Here is an 18,187-nt window from a genome sequence, read left to right as displayed (position 1 = left end):
GCCACTGAGGAGAGATTATGAGCAAAGCTAGCATTTATTTAGGTGATCGTTCTAAACAACTTTAAGTTACGCCAGCCCTTAAACTGAATACTTCTCCTTAATCCCAACTGTGTCTTTGATGTTCTTTCTCATTCAGAGAATTGTCTATTATGTTAGATGAAAGGATATGATAAGTAGTCCTCCAATGCATTGGATATTTTCCAGGTTTTCAAGGCTAAAGGAACCATGTGGAGAAAAACTATATCTTTAAATTCTCATATATCAGTGGTAGAATGGAGTTTCATCGTAATTTTCATGCAAACACATACAAAATGTTGTCTTTTAGTTGACTTCTTCTATTACTTTTTCGTGTCCACTTAGCTTCTTTTAAAGTATGATTCTACTCTTATACTTGGATATAAAGCACTTTGGTCCCATTTACCTGCTTCAGATTCACAGTTTTACCTTTCTCCTCAAACTGTCCAAGTCTTCCTACTGCTTCTTCTAAGCTTTATGCCTTCCTGGGATTCATGACTTTAGTTTAGGTTCCTAAATCCTTCCCAAAACTTCATTATGTCACCTCTAGAAAAATCCTGGTGTAGGTTAGAGCAGCTTCTCAATTCATTTTTTCTAAGCTTATACTATCTGATCTAACAGCTTCCTCTCCTCCAGTTCTAGCTATATTTCCTTTTCCTCCTCATTAATCATTCAATAAAATTGACGTTCGAATTTAAAGGTAATTATGAGTTCAAAAACATGGCTTTTATATTGTGGTCTGATATACTTACTGATAAAATTTACTTTTCATATATTGAATCAATGATAAGCTATTAAGTATATTTTATTGTTTTCCTAAAATCACATATTGTTTGAAATTCAACTGTGTTTACAGACTCTAGAGTTAAAAATGGTATGCATAAAGCATATGGAAATGTTGATTTAATAGGTTTTACAATCTAGAAATAAACATAGGAAATAACCAAATAACCTTTCAAATAAATGCATTATTATAAGCTATAATCATTGTTCTAAAAATGCTGGATATACTATTGTAAAATAGAAAAAATAACAAATGTAGAATTCAGAGAAGAATTTTGTGAGGAGATTTCATAGGAATGAAATTATTAGACTTCTTTTTCTTCTAACATCACTTTCATAGGAACATACTAGTTATTTTAAATATTAATTTTGCCAGAAGCAGAAGTTCAGGGCCTCTCATACTAAACTACCTTGCTAAGTTGATACTTTAGTTATTGAGCCTTACCCCCATCCTGGCTATTTCCTGATTGTTTTATTTTAGAAATGGAGTCTTGCATGTTTTTCTGCAAGAGATGACATTGAATCATCCTCCATCCTCATCCTGATAAGTACCTAAAATAGCAGATGTGAGCCACTAGGTCAGCTCAATTAAAATACAATAACAGATTGGCATAGTCAAGAAGCAGTAAACTGGAAATAAGAAACTAATGGACAAAGGGGATTTTAATTTAAAGAACTTCATTAATGTGATCTAAATCACTTTAAAAGAATTAGAGAGTAATGATGATTACAGACTAGAAGGTGTGGGAAATTGAGAGTGCCTCATAATACACTCTAAAAGTGGGGCCAGGTAAAGAAAAATTCTCTGAGGTTATATGCTAGTGTTTTGAAATCCTGTAAATATGCTGAATCACATTGAATTCATAATTTAGAAGGGTGTATAGTGTACTATATGAATTATAGCTTAATTTTTGGGAAGGCGAGTAAGTGAATGGCACAAGTATCTTAGATTATATATTCACAACCCCAAGATTGTTACTTTTATTTAATGTTTACCAAACAGGGAACTATCTATAAGGAGTATAGATAGCCATTTTGCTATAGAATGAATCTTTCTGTAAGAGCACACTGATATAAAACACAGTTTAGAATACTGAAGAATAATGAGTTGACTTATTAGCTAGCAAAGTCAAAAGAGTTAGTCTAGACAACTAACAGAAGCTCATATCCTCCTAAATTGACGTACTGAGTAATGGCTTAAAAGTAATTGTTTTCCAAGTTTGCCTATCCAAATGAAGTGCATCTACTTATGTAGGACACAGAAGAATAAAATGAAAGGAATATCAACACAACAGGGTTTTTTTTGCTAAAAATCAACATTTTGAACAAAAGAGAGCAAAAAAACAATAATAATTTGAATCCTAAAGTAAATATTTGGAAGAATAGCTGTCTACAATTAAAATTTGTATCACATATTTTAAGGGTCAGACATGACTTTGTTTAAAAATGATCGATAGGGTTGCAAACACAGTCTGCTAGGATTTATGATTTGTGACATTCAATCAAGCTATTGCAGGGCGTAAGTAATTTACTAGATATGTACAGGTGGTTTTGTAAGGTACAGCAGTTCTTTCCAATGAAGTAGTCACAGGTCACTTCTGGTAAATTATTGATTTAATAGAGTACATTGCTCTTTGTGTGACCTGCAAGAAGTCATCAGTGTTCAGAGTACCTAACTTGCTTTCTGAGAATAATTTGTATATTGTAGAGTAATTCTCCTTAAAGAATATATGTGATAATAAATTATTCATTACACAAGTAAACAGAAGTGAAATTGTAGATAGCTTAAGGGGTGCATTGCATGAATAATAAAGTATTATAAGATACCTTCTACATACGTGGCTTGGTATTCTTTTATTTCCCTAGGCAGTAAATTACTTCCTGTTTCCCTTCCCTTTGGGTCTTCTTTTGCAACCTATATTCACACCTGCTCAAATTACAATTGGAGTATTTTCATGAGTTGGCTGGAAACTAGAAAAACCCGTTGCATCTCATGCTGCCTTCTCTAGAAATAGCACACTACCAGCTGTATCTCTGCATACATAATTCAAAAGTAAAGCAAGAATGTGTACGTATGTATGCGATTATGAACACATTGAACACATTTTATTTCTATGAATTAAGTAAAAGAAGAAAATGAAGTGAGCCTATGACTATGATGGCAATCTTAGCTACTTGAAAAACGGAAAGTGGGAGGATCAGGATTGAAAGCCAACTTGGGAGGCATTTGTTTATTTATTTTTATTTATTTATTTTTTTTTTGCCAGTCCTGGGCTGGAGCTCAGGGCCTGAGCACTGTCCTTGGACTTTCTCAAGGCTAGAGCTCTACCACTTGAGCCTCAGCACCACTTCTGGCTTTTTGCTATGTATGTGGTACCGAGGAATTGAACCCGGGTCTTCGTGCATGCTAGGCAAGCACTTTAACCACTAGGCCAAACTCCCGGCCCTTGGGAGGCATTTGTGAGTCTCCTTATTGAATGATAGCTTGGCCAGTGGTACTCACCTGTTATTCACATATCCTATTGTAGGCAAGGCTGACAGAACATTTTAGTTGCAGGTCTACTAGAAAATAGTAAGAGCATTCAGTGAAGTGAGTCTGGATTAACCATTATTACATTTATTCTCTGTAAACATAAATTAGACTCTTACAAAGGCTATTCTCTGTGCATATAATTTCCCCCTTTTTAGATTTATCATAGATTGAGTAATTATTGTTGCTCACTACAATTTCTGCACTTTCTGAGTATAAATCTCTCCATGTGGAAGCACAGAACATAAGAAACACAAACAAGACTATTAGTGTAAATAGCAAATCTGAGAACATATGACTAAAATGTTATTCTGTCATATTCACATGGTTAAAAAAGTTCTTCATATTTATAGATGAAAGTTTTCAATGAAACTTGTCTGAAATGTCCATTATGCAAAATAAAACATCAAAAATAGTGAAAGCTGACAGGCACACATTAATGTGCAATGGCTCTCAGTTTGTAACCGAGCCACAGAACTGAACAAGGGAGTTAACAGCTCTTGTTACTATTTATTCTTCCCAAATATAAAAATAAGAGCTTTTTCCATGCATGTACATTCAAAGTATTATAATTTTAAGTGTGGAGCACCTGACAATCAGAAAGACACTTACCAAAACGCACAGTGCTCCTTCCTGAATGATTCCCCTCATCAGTTATATTATCAGCTGAATAAAGTTATCAGCGCTGAACTAAGAATACACCTGACTACTCTAATCTCAAACAATAATGAATGATGAGAGCTATGCATTTTTGGTTATTATCATCACTGTCAATTTTTTTGTTTCTGGAAAGTTCTAACTTTAGTATGTTTAATTCCACCTGCCTAATACTGTTTCACAGAACATTAAAAAAAATTGAAGGGCAGAACTTTCATTAGTTACCATAATCAACACAATACTGTGTAATTTACCTTTCAAATCTTTTTCTATGTTTTAAACTCCAGCTAGGAGTCCACCCAAAGCTGACTTTGCACACTGTCACAGTTCTTCTAGAGTTAAGTTGCTGTTGAACGTATTCCCAAGCCTCAAAAAGACTTTAAAAGAAAGTTAGAAACTTAGATATATTTTCAACATAAATCCTTAATATAGGAATTTGTTTCTTCAGCTTTTTCTCAAGTTCCAAAGGAACATCACTGTCATTATCTACTTAGACACTTCTCTTGTTTCCTAACAAGTTTGTTCCTTGAGTTATTGTTGCTTGTTCCTTTGTCATAGCATTTTAAAATGACATTCTCCCCTATCTTATGGTTCTGACTAATAGTTTGTTTGTTTTTTCTTATAGACCATTTGTTCTTTCCCCAACTGTAACAATAGATTCTGTTTCTTTATTCTACTTCAAAAAATGGCAAACTTTTTCGGAAAGGACCAAACTGTGTTTTTTGTTTCTTTTTCCACTTGTTTTGTTTGAAAAACCTTTAATAATGTAACATCTTTTTTTGATCACAGGCCTGAGTTTAACCTGCCAGCTGTAATTTGTAGAAAGATGCTTTAAATAAAACTAGTCCTAATAATACAAGAAATACCTTTGTGATATTTGAAGAAAATAATAAATCATATCCTATTGTTACTTATACAAGTTCAAAGCCAAAATAATTACTGAAACAACTTGTGATGGCAGAAGTTTGTTAATCCAGCACTGGAGATGCTGAAGCAGGAGGCTTCATGGAGTTCCAGGAAAGCTTAAGTTGCATAGGGAAATATGGCCAATAAAGAGAGAGATAGAGAGATAAAGTGTTACAAGAGAGAGGGAGAACACAAGGAAAGAAGGAAGGTGCAAGGAAGGAAAGAAGGAAGGGAGGAAAGGAGGTTAGGAAAGACAAACCAAGGGAAGAGAGAGAAGAAAAAGAAAGGGAAGGAATGAAGGAATAAAAGAATGAGTCAAAGATAAAAGAAAAAAATACAAAAGGAAAAGAAATGAAACAAAAGTATGCACTTGTGACTCATGCCTGAAACTCAGATTGGAGGATTTTCTGAATTTAAAGCTAACTCTATTAGAAAAATCCAGTAGATATTATCTTCAATTAAGCATCAACAATTCCAGATTGATGCTATTATTCAAGTACTAGAGTACCAGTCATCAGCAAGCAAGTCAGAGAAGTGTACCAGGCCCTGATTCCAAGATACACACACACACACACACACACACACACACACACACACACACACACCCTTTTTTTGTCATTGTTCCATGCATTTCTGCTTTCCATCTCTAGTTTTGGCACTTGAAGATGTTACATAAATGGAATAATATGTGACTTTTTGAGATTGGCCTTTTAACTTTGATATAATCCACATTGTTACATGTACACACACACACATTCTTAAGGTTGAGTAATATCAAATCATAAGCTTTAATGTAGATACAAAGAAAAGGTGAGCAGCAGGGAGTATAAGTATCATGGTGGGCTGGTTTGGTGGTCATGCCTGTAATCCTAGATGCTCAGGCGGTTGAGATCTAAGGATCAAGGTTCAAAGCCAGGCCTGCAGAAAAGAAGCTGAAACTCTTACCTCTAATTTACCTCTAGAAAAATGGGAAGTGGGGCTTGGCTCAAGGGCAGGGTGGTAGCCTGGAGCGAAGAGGGACAGGGACAGTGGCCAGGCCAAGTTCAAGCCCCATGATCCCCTAGAAAAAGAAAAAAAAAATCATAGTGGTAGAAATGGGGGGAGAAAATAAGAGAGGGGAGTAACACTGTTCAAAAAGAAAAAGAGTATGGGAGACCAATTTTCAGAAAGAAATGTAGTCACTACTTTACTTATGTAACTATAATACCTCTTTACATTACCCTGATAATTAAATTAAATTTTAAAAAAGAAATGAAGTGGCACTGTGGCTCAAGGATAGGGCGGTAGCCTTGAGCTGAAGAGCTCAGGGACAATGCGCAGACCCAGAGTTCAAGTACCACAACCAACAAAAAATATATATACAGCTCCAGTCCTCAACATTTAGGGCTTGGAATGTGGCTTAAGGGTAGAGCGGTTGCCTAGCATGCATGAAGCTTTGGGTTCAATTCCTCAGTACCACACAAACTGAAAAGCCAGAAATGTCACTGTGGCTCAAATGGTAGAGTAAAAAAAGCTTTGGGACAGTGCCCAGGCCCTGAGTTCAAGCCCCAGGTCTAGTAAAAAATAAGTGAGCCTGGCGCTGTGACTCACACTTGTAATCCTAGCTACTCAGGAGGCTGAGATCTGAGGATCCAGTTTCCAAGCCAACTCAGGCACCAAAGTCCATGAGACTCTTATCTCCAATTCATCACTAGGAAACCAGGAGTGGCCTGTGTCTCAAGGGGTAGGGCAATAGCATTGAGCTGAAGAGCTCAGGGACAGCACCCAGACCCAGAGTTCAAATCCCATGACTCACATACACACATAACAAAGAAAGAAATGTACTCATTACTTAATTACATAACTATAAAGTCCCTGTATATCACCTTTACAATTAAAAGACAAAAAGGAGCAAGAGACAAGTTCCATATTAGTTGTTCATACAGCTAACCCTTGATATGACATACTCAGAGAAATGTACACTGCAGCTCAGCACACCAGTAACTGTGACCACCAAAAGGAGACTAGCTCCAAACACTCCTTAATTAGGGATTGCCCTAATTAATTCCAGAATCAGGAATTCCAGAATCAGGAATTGTCAAATATTCCTTACTCCTCTTTCTTTCATCGAACCCTTTTCAATGTTTACATCTTTTCAGTGAACATATCCTGTTCCCTTGGATGCCAAGAAATTTTATTTATATCCACCTAAACCATTGGTGTACCCCAGAATATCCAATTTGGTCTCTTTCCTTCCTGTATCTTGTATTCTGAGAGATCTCATTAACTTTTAGGATATCCATTCCCTTGAAGAGAAAGATCCCTTAGCTCTTTCTCTGAGTTTCAGATCCTTGTATCTTAAATCTGTCTAAAGGTCACACTAGGCACTCCTTCAATTTCAAGGGAAATTTATAAAAGCACATGAAAGTTGGTGAGAAAATAAAAATTTTAGAATGACTGAGAGTATTTGCTCAGTCATCCATAGTCAGCATGTAAAAATGCTTAATTTAAGTGCAGCATACTTAGAACTAGATTTGAGTCTACTTTCAAAGCCTGACAGCACATAACATAATGTCCTACTCATGTCTGTAATTTCTAATCACTATAAAAAAAGAATACTAATTTCCTATTCTTCCAATAACTAATGAAAATAAGATAATCATTTATTACTTTTAGAAATAATATAACAATCTATTACTAAACTCTAGAGAATAATAATTTGAATATTTATGAAGTTTTTGTCTGGGCAGTTTTCTATTTTTAAAATATTTGAGAAAGATAGATAATATATAGTACATAGATACATAGGTAGACGATAGAAGATATTCAAATTATGAACTTTTAAAATTGTCCTGAAAACTCTATCACTGATTTTTCAGCACCATGTGGGAGTCATTCAACAGGATCAGAAGGCACTGTTCTATCACCAAACTATCCAAAGAATTACAGTGTGGGACACAATTGTGTTTATTCTATAGCTGTTCCCAAGGAGTTTGGTAAGTAATATTCATCTTACTGTTGCTTGTTGCAGACATGATTGATTTTTTTCACTACATACTATTTGGAAAAAATTATAAAAATGTGTATTATGCATAAAATGCTACTCTGCAATTCTTTTATGATGATAGTTTTGTAATAAAATGTTGAGGTGCTTTTACTCCATCTGAATAAACAATCAAGTATACAGGTAAACAACAATACAAAAATGAAAACAGGATTGTTTTTAATTTTTAAAAATAAGTACACCCAGTACTCTTCAAGTGCCTTCATCTTTGAATTGCATAAAATGAGAAATTACCAGAGCCTAATGCAGTAGACTCAGCATAAATTCAAACATAGAACAAAATCACAATAACAAAAGCATTGCAAAACAATCACCTATTTATAGTTTTACAGTTGGTGAAAACATTTTAGGAAAACAGGGCTTGCTTAGAAGTATCTAGTTCCTTGGACAGCTATGGATATAAAAAGGCAACAAAAGCCATTTCAGCTCATCTTGTCAACCTGCCAGTCTGCTCTCCATAGGCATAAGAAAGCACTGTGTCCTTTGCTGCCTTCTGTCTCCTGATCACAAGTCTTAGAGGTCACCTATGGCTTCAAAAGGTTTTGGATCTGAGATCCAGCTGGACATAAAACAGATTAAATTCTATTTATGCATGTTCAGGAAAGGGAAATTTAGTGAGCACTGAAGGATGGGAGAAGCTGAAAGTTCATAAACTACAAGAATTTAGATTTACAGCATTGCATTGCAGTGTGGTAAAGGATTTGTTATGGCTGTCATGAATGTCTGGGTCTGGACAAATCAGTATTCTAGCAAGAGGACATAGATTTAATCATTAATGATTGTTGGGTAACACCTTGCTTTATCATTTCTGTGTTGCTGATAAATAAAATAAGCTGATGCTTCCAGTCCAATTTCTTAAAACCAGTTATGACTTATATATCCTCCTGTTCTGTCTTTGGAGTTAATTCAGAAATCTTCAACTTCATTGAAAGCATTGGCAATAAAGGTGAAATACTGGACCTTTTATTTTAGCATTGAGATAGAAGGATGATGCCAGACTAGCAAGATTTGCCTTTCTCTACGATGCAAAGCATTTCCTACCCCTGCCTAATTTAGTGATTGGCTGAATGAGATTTGAGCTGTTTGGTGGTGCTGAGAAGGATAGTTTATCTCCTTCACTGAGTTCAACTTTTGTCTTTTGTGCCTAAGACAATCCTTCCTCTGCTAGGGATTTATAATTTCCAGATGATGCCAAACATGTTACCTGGCTACTGACAAAATCTTAGCAAAGACTGCACAGAAAATTGCATGACTCTTGGAGTCCTCTTTGAAAGCTACTCATTTTGTTCTTTGTCATCTTGGGGAAGCTAGCTAGGAGACCAAAACAATGAGACAGAGGTCAGTCAGCCATCTTATTTTCTGTATTTCCTCAATGTAAAAATATTACAAAAATGAGGGGTTTGATTGGTGTGGTGGCTCATGCCTGCAATCCTAGCTACTGTGGATCATGGTTCAAAGCCAGCCTGGGCACTAAAAACCTGAGACTTTTATCTCTAATTAATCACTAGAAAATAGGAAGTGGGGTTGGGCCTCAATACATAGGGTGGTAACCTTGAACTGAAGAGCTCAGGGACAATATCCCATGACCCATAAACATATAAAAAAATGAGGCACTTTAAAAAGTTGCAGTTATTATTTTAGCAGAGTTGGATTTATTGAGAATTGATGTTATCAACTGCATTTTGGCTTATTAGTAATGGAAATGATCTTAGCTTGAAAAAAATTTCATCATTTTAAAATCTGAAATATATATATACATATATATTTAAACTCTCGGATTCTAATTTTTATCTCTCACCTCTTTGTTCTCAGTAGTTATATAATGAACAAATTATAGTCTCCTTGAGCCTAATTCATTTTTTCTGTAAGTGGGAAGCATTTTGGTCAGCAGAGAATAGTTGTAAAAGAGTAAATGAGATTACAAATCCAAAGAATGCCTTACATACTTTATTAGACATTGTGCTTAAGAATGGTAGCTTTATCCAGGCATGAGTAGTTCCTGCTAATCTTAGCAATTCAGGAGGCTAAGAACTATCACTAATCAACTGCCCTAAACACTGGAATTGGAGCTGAGACTCAAGTGATAGATAGCCAGCATTAAGGAAAAGAGCTAAGAAATAGTAACCAGGCATTGAGCTCAAGCTCTACTACTCTTTCACACACATGCACATGTGCGTGTGCGCACACACACACACACACACACACACACACGGTTTCAGATTTCTTTATTGAGATTCAACCCAACAATGTGATCTTTTTACTGAAAAGATCAAGTGGCTAGTTGAAACCTTTCCTTCCTTTCACACAGTGATGATAGCCATTAACATTATAGATTTATTTATAATAAAATAGCATAGTGGATAGAAATGATTGGCATAAGACAGACATACACATACACACATAGGTACCCATGTACATTTACTTTGAGTTCATATTCCTACTGTAGTGTTCTCTATTCTCAAAGCTGAAATGAAATGACCTTGAAAGGCAGCTTGGACTTGGGTGTTAAAAATAATTTGAATAAAACCAATTATTTCTGTCATTTAATACATCAAAAAAATGAAACATGAGAACGAAATATTTTAAGTTTTGCTTTCTAATGGATATTTAATCTTCTGAATCAGCCAATAATAACTTACAACTTTCTGGGACTTGGGTAACAAAGTTAAATAAATACTGATGGTTGACTTTTTCGGGCCCAAACCTTCTTTCTGGGAGATGAAATGATCAAACAATGTTCAGTGGTCCTCAACAATTCAAATTCCTGTTTATCGGCAGATTCATCTCAATCTCGGTTTGCCATTCTCTGCTATTGCAGTACTGGCGATACTGCGCTATATCATACTGCTTTTTGGTATGTCTTGATCACATATTATTTCTCCTATTTTCTCTGCTCCTATCCTTTTTTTCCAAATTATGATAATCTCTTCTTTTATATCTTGTATAAGTGGATGCTCTTAGACCTTGACTCTTAAATCATTTTGTGCATTATCTGTCAAATATGCTCAGCTCTTTCACGGCAATTGCATTTTGAAAAGGAGTTAAAGCTCCAAAATACTTACGTAAGGAGAAAATCCTATATAATCAACACAATCAATGCCAGTTTCTTACTCATGAGAGGTTATGTACAAGATTTCACATATACTCACATGGGTCTCTCCGAAAGTTCAAAGGAATATTTTTCTTCCAAAGTAGAATTTAGATACATCTTTTAAGAAGAAACAAGACGAGCTAGTTGTATTTCACACTATTCCTTCTATTATATTAAACAAATGCATTTGACTTTTAGGATTAAAAATTACTTAACAAAAATTCAATTTTCTTTCCACTTTCAATGTTTAAACATGAGTTGATTTCTGTTTTAGGTTGGTTGTTACATACCTGTGCATTATTATTATTGGTATTATTTTTCCAGTGCTGGTGCTTGAACTCAGGGCCTGAACATTAAGTGTTCTTAGACACATTTTGCTCAAGGAGAGCACTTTGCCACTTGATCCATGATGCCACTTCCAGCTCTTTGTGTGTTTGTAGTACCAAGGAATCGAACATAGGACTTCATGCATGCTAGGAGAGCATTCTATCTACTAGGATATACATCTGGCCCTAAGTATTTGTGTTTTTTTGTTTGTTTTTTTGTGGGCAATAGGGCTTGAATTTTAGGGTTGGGCACTGTCCCTGAGCTCTTCAGCTCAAGGCTGTCACCCTACCCCTGGAGCCACAGCCCCATTTCCATTGTGCATTTTTTAAATTTATTTTATTTTATTTTTTGCCAGTCCTGGGACTTGAACTCAGGGCCCAAGTACTGTCCTTGGATTTTCTCAAGGCTAGAGTTCTACCACTTGAGCCACTGCACCACTTCCAGCTTTTTTTTTATGTATGTGGTACTGAGGAACTGAACCCCGGCCTTCATGCATACTAGGCAAGCACTCTACCACTACACCAATCTCCTGGCCCCCAAGTGCTGGAACATGAAACAAGATAATATTTAAATTTTGTTGTAGTCATGGTACTTTAGAAGGCAACAGATTATGGATATTTTCTGGGAGAAAATACTTTATTAATACAAGCTTATGCCCAAAGCAAAAGGGTATTACAAAGAAGTAGAAATTAGCAAAAGTGAAGTAGGAATGATAATATCTATTTCAACAATGTTGGCTGAAATTAGAAAAAATACAAGTAATATACTAGCCAGTGTTTCACAGGACATCCATTGAATCAGATAATACTGTTTATTTCTGTTGATTTTTCTCTTGGGATTGAAGATGCTAATGTATTTTTTGTAAATTAAATCCCAGTGAGGAAGACTCTATTGAGACAATAAAGCTGAATATTTGAGATGAGTCAACTGGTAGTAACATATCCTTTAGGCAGTTGGGGAAGATGCAATTTTTTTAAATATTAGAGATTATAATTCAAGGTAAATGATTCATAATTAATAGCAATTAATTGAACAGCCAATTGGTTTCATGTGTGGTCTGTTGGACTGCTCATCCTTCTCAGTTTTCTGATATCCATTTCACACCCATGACCCTTTTTTCATGGGAATATTGTATAGAAGAACGTGTCATCAGGATGCTACTCTAAAATATGTCACAGACTTCATGGATGATAACAGTAAAATTGATACTGCATTTTAGAAGTCATGTACCTAAAACTAAGGTTTTATAATATCACACATCCTATTCTTAACCTCCTTGGAGCTTTTGATTGTTTCCACCAATCTGTGAGGTTCCTACATTCTCATCTGTATTCACAAATCCTTTTAGGAACCCTGTATGATAGCTTTGCTTATACATGGCTGTCTTCCTCTCTTCTTAGGACAACACAATTTATTTCATTTAAAGCCCTCCTGAATCAGTTTCATGTTTTCTTGATTCTTAAATGAAATAACTATTAAGACCTTGTTTCCATATCTGATGATATTCTAAGCTTTGTTAAACTGAGTTTGGGGAATAGTAAGCAACCTAGCACAGTAGATATCTTTTGGATATCTGGATATTCTTTAATCAAAAACCTTACTTTTATTTTAAAATAAGTTTACACAAATTTATAAATGTGAAGATGAAAATGATTATAGAAGCTTGCATAGACAGATTTTATTTTTACATGTCCAGTTATGTATACAGTGAGAACACAGTGTTCAGAGTTGCTTTTTCAGTCTTTCTGCCTTTTCCTACCTACCCATTTCTCCAGCAATTTGCTCCTTTTTTTAATGTATGTACAATAAATATTATGGCTGTTATTGTTCACTATTCCTTTTTTCATTCCTTTACCCCCCATCTATTAATTTGCACTTATTTTTTGTATGTGTATTTGCCTTTAAAATTGACGTGCATCTATCTGCCCTTTTGCCTGTTGATCTATGTCTGTGCTTTTAAAGGAGACTGCTTAACTCAGCATTATTTATATAATTTATGTGCAGTTAACTGTCTCTATACTTAATTCAGTAATTGATTGAGAATAATTCCCCAGTATTTTAATGATAAACTATTTCAAGTCCCTTTCTGTATGCTCACTAGATGTCAAGTAATATTATGGGCATTTTATTTTTCCTGGTGTGAAATTTTCAGTAATGAATGACCCTCCTGAAGATGATAAGTAAAGGCTTTTTATATCTTCTATTTAGCTTGTTTGGTACTTCATTTTTTAACATTACAATTGCTTCAAAATCAATGATACACTTTTGTAAATACTAAATTTATTTAACAGGGACAAATAGTTTTCACAATACAAATGTTCATTCAATATTTTCACTTATTCTTTATCATCACTGGTTAGATATGTAGCAACAGATAAGGAAGCCGTTTCAGTTATTCAATCATGTTTTCTTTTAATATCGTTAAGCATAAGTGAGTGTGCTTCTTTTGTGCTTATAAGAAATAAGACCAGTTGGGTGCCAGTGTTTCACACCTGTAATCCTAGCTACTCACTAGGCTGAGATCTGAGGATTAGGGTTGAGCCAAGGTGAGCATGAAAGTCTGTGAGAGCTTACCTCTAATTAACCACCAAAAAACCAGAAGTGGCTCAAGATGGAGAGTGCTAGCCTTGAGCTGACAAACTCAGGGACAGTACCCAGGTCCAGAGTTTAAGCCCCACAACTGGGGGAAAAAAAGACCATTATTTTTAACCATATTATTTTTTATACCATGTTATCAGAAATATACCAGATTTTTTCCTCTAATTTGCACCAAAAATTATGGTTTAGATAAAAGTTCAAGTAAACTATCTTAGTAGTGATTAGATTTCATTTAATAAATCTGCAAAGTGCATGGATACACTTTTTTTTGCCAGTCCTGGTGCTTGAACTCAGGTCCTGGGCACTGTTCTTGGACTTTGTTTTGCTCAAGGCTAGCTAGCACTCTGCCACTTAAGCCACAGCACTACTTTTAGCTTTTAAAATGTGTGTGGTACTGGGTCTCGAACCCAGGGCTTTATGCATGCTAGGCAAGTACTCTACCCGTAGGCCAAACTCCTGGCCTGTGGACACTTTTTTAAAATAAATATTGACCTTGTTTCTTTTGTATACAACAATTAAAGTATACTAAAATTATTTTTCTTACTAAAAAAAGAATATACTTTAATTCATAAAATTCAACAAATTTAACAAGAAAACTGCAACTATAGCCTCCAATGTGGAACAGAATAGTTTAATAAATTATAACATTCAATTTTTTTAGCTAGTCTACAATTTTAAAGATGTGACCATGACATATTTATATATAAATATATATTTGTAATTATATTATTTGATTTTTAAGTACAACATAAGCATGGATGTTTGTTTTTAGCGTTTGGCTATATTTGTTTAAAACATTTTTCAGATTGATAGGGTTTATATATTTCTTTTCTTTTTTTTTTTCCCATCCTGTTCCTTGAACTAAGGCCCTGAGCACTGTCCTTGTGCTTTCTTAAGGTTACAGCTCTACCACTTGATCCACAGCAACACCTCCAGGTTTTTGCTTTGTTTTGTTTTGTGTTTGTGGGTCGTGGGACTTGGGCACTGTCCCTGGGCTTTTCGGCTCATGGCTACCTCCCTACCCTTAAGCCAAGCAACTTCCCGTTTTCTAGAGGTTAATTGGAGATAAAAACTCTCAGGTCCTTTTGTGCCTGGGTTGGCTTTGAACCTTAATCCTCAGATCACAGCCTCATGAGTAGCTAGGATTATAGGTGTGAGCAACCATGCCTGGCTTCCATTTTTTTCTATATTATGATACCTAGAAAACAAGCCCGGGTCTTTGTGCATGCTAGGCAAGCACTTTACCACTAGGCCAATCTCCACGCCCCAGGTTTTTATATTTTTATTCAGGCTGACCTGCACAACAGTTCTTTAAATAGACATCAAGCTTGCTTGCTTCCTTCCTTCCTTCCTTCCTTCCTTCCTTCCTTCCTTCCTTCCTTCCTTCCTTCCTTCCTCCCTTCTTACCTCCCTTCCTTCCTCTTTTCCTCCCTCCCTCCCTCCCCCCTTCTTTCTTCCTTGCTTGCTTTTTCTTGCCTTCTTGCGCGCGCTCTCTGTCTCTCTCTCTCTCTCTGTCTCTCTCTCTCTCTCTCTCTTTCTCTCTCTCTCTCTCTTTCCCTCCCTCCCTCCCTCCCTCCTCTCTCTCTCTCTCTCTCTCTCTCTCTCTCTCTCTCTCTCTCTCTCTCTCTCTCTCTCTCTCTCTTTCTTCCTTCCTTTTTTCTTTCTTTCCTTCTCTCTTTATCTTCCTTCCTTCTCTTTCTTTCTTTCTTTCTTTTTTTCTTTCTTTCTTTCTTTCTCTCTTTCTTTGTCTCTCTTTCTTTCTTCTCTCTTTCTTTTCTTGCAGTAAGAAATATGTATTATTATGAGAAATGAAGTACATGCCTTGGTTTCTAGACTGGAACTCAAGAGTAAATGGAGTGTGTCTCAGTACTATAGCTACAGTATATGTATAAAGATGTGTCATTGATTTCATTTTGGGCATCTATAAAGTATCTCTTAGAAGTTTTTATCTCATAAGGGACAACTTTGGGTATGAAATGCTTCCATTGGCTTCTCTACATGACTACACTATTGAGTGCTTAGAGAGTCTACAAAAACAAGTAGCTGGATCTGACTGATACACAAAACATGGAATGTGAGCACTGACACTACCTTTAAATCTGTTACTGAGGATGGATTGGTTGCAGTATTACAAGTCCGAGGTCTCTAGAGTTCACTCTTATATTATGGAAAGTCATAATATAAATGTGAAGTATACAAACTTGACTTACTATTTATTCTATTAATTCCCTAAAGCTCTTCTGGTTGCAAAAGAGGATTGGCTTAATGCAATGTTTGACTAAGGACTCAGGATAAGTAAGTGTGATGTATTAGAAAATTTTGGTTTGGCTCTAACCTGTATATATATATATATATATATATATATATATATATATATTTCACAAGGAACACTATATATTTATGCTTATTTATATTCAGGCAGAAGGGGCCTAAGTCATAAACCTAAGTCCCTAAGAGGGGGCTCATTTTCATGAGCTCCTGATGTTGTAGACATAAATTGCCACTGTAATGGCAATCTGAGATGAGACAGATAATTTCTTTTTCCTTTATTCTTTTCTTTTCTTTCTTCTTTTTTTTTTTCTTGCTAGTCTTGGGGCTTGAACTCAGGGTCTGGGCATTGTCCTTGAGCTTTACCAAGGATAATGCTCTACCACTTGAGCTGCAGCACCACTTTTGCCTTTCTCTGTGCATGTAGTACCAAGTAATCTTGCATGCTAGGCATGCACTCTACCACTAGACCACACTCACAGCTTGATAAAGACAATTTTTTATCATCACAGTTTATAGGTGGTCCACAGAGTTGTCCTGAATGAACCAGAGAGTCCATGAGGCAGGAGAGAAAGTTATTGTTGCTTCTACAGTGTAACAATTTCTTAGAGAAAATGGAAGTTACATTCTAATTTTGAAAATACTTGAGTCATTTTCTGTAGATTTTGCATACAAGAGGCACTAATTGCCTGCTATCAATAGAAATGGGTTTAAGTTACTTTATGAGCAAGGAATTTTATTTCTTCAAATGTTGCAAGCCACTTCTAATATTATGGTATTGTGAGATCTGTTATTGTTTCTTGACATTATGGGGACTGGGGTAGTGTGACTGACAAAATAGTCTCTGGAATTTATCTCAGGCACAGAGGCCTTAAGATCTGTGTGAGCCAATGGAAGTTATTCATTTTGTGGGCTCTTTTATGATAATGTGGATATTAAGATAATTTTGAGAAATGAATATACTTGAAGGATGATGACATCACTATGATTGTCTTATCTGTGCTTCCCCCAAATGCTGGAATGTGTTGCCATCACATTTACATTGCAAAGACTTCACAGTTGCTGGACTACTAAGTACCCAAGAGTTAGTCAGTTAAGGCAAAGCATTTCCTTCTAAATAGAAACTGAGTGCATGATTATATCATTGCGATCACTGAAGCTGAAGATTGAAAAGCTTTTGAAGTAGGCACTAACCAGAACATGTGACTGTCATCAATGAGAGCAGGGTATTTACCAGCTTAGGACTAGATAGAGTTGGTTATTTCAACAATATTGAGTACCAGTCTTCAAATGGACAGAAAATAGTTTTGCAGTAATCCACCATTTTCTACCATTTATCTCCCCCACCCTAAAGCTTAACTAGAGCCAAAACAGATTATAAACTGAAGGAATAGTTAGGATAATCATGTAACATTTTGGCCAGAGCTTTCGTAAGTAATACTACAATTCTGATGATCAATGTAAGGCATACTACCTTGTTCATTATTTTATATTTCAAAAGTATTTTAGTTTATAGAATGTGCCTTGTTCAAAGTTAGTCATTTTTCTAGGAATATCTTTAAAATAACCCTCTTTACTAATTAAGACTGTGAAAGTTTCCAGTTAGTGCATTTCAGAATGTGTTAAAAATTAATTCAGAACATATGTACAGATGGAAGAAAATAATCTTTAACAATTTTATCTTATAAAATTTGTGATGAATGTTAGATTTCTAATTGAATCACATGCTGGTTCAATTTCAATTTCATTTTATTAACTGATACATAGATATTTTCCCTTTTATTTTTACTTTTGGGGTGTGTGCATTTTAGTTTTCCCTTATTTTAACTAATTGAGTTTCTACTAGTTATTATATTGGCTATGTATTATTGTTTTGTTTCTGTTTCTTCTTCCAAACTTTCTCCAGTAACTAACATTAGACTTTAGGGTGCCTGTTTAAGCAGTTACTTTGTTTGTAGTGTCTACATGC

At 35.3% G+C, this 18,187-nt stretch overlaps 1 protein-coding gene across 3 annotated transcripts in view; it reads left to right on the top strand.

Moving 5' to 3' along the window:
- The window catches only part of Csmd3 (CUB and Sushi multiple domains 3), an 842,017-nt gene that overhangs the window by 653,893 nt on the left and 169,937 nt on the right, over nucleotides 1–18,187 (top strand). For all 3 annotated transcript variants that reach the window (XM_090339296.1, XM_090339294.1, XM_090339297.1), the window contains one exon: nucleotides 7,750–7,866. In XM_090339296.1, coding sequence (XP_090195422.1) covers nucleotides 7,750–7,866 — 117 coding nt within the window. The remainder of the gene's footprint in view (nucleotides 1–7,749; nucleotides 7,867–18,187) is intronic.

The sequence above is a fragment of the Megascapheus bottae genome, chromosome 9, assembly GCF_031878675.1.
Source record: "Megascapheus bottae isolate mThoBot1 chromosome 9, mThoBot2.hap1, whole genome shotgun sequence".
In the NCBI taxonomy this organism is placed as follows: Eukaryota; Metazoa; Chordata; class Mammalia; order Rodentia; family Geomyidae; genus Megascapheus; species Megascapheus bottae.
Note: the sequence above shows the minus strand (reverse complement) of the source record. Positions and strands in the feature narration are given on the sequence as shown.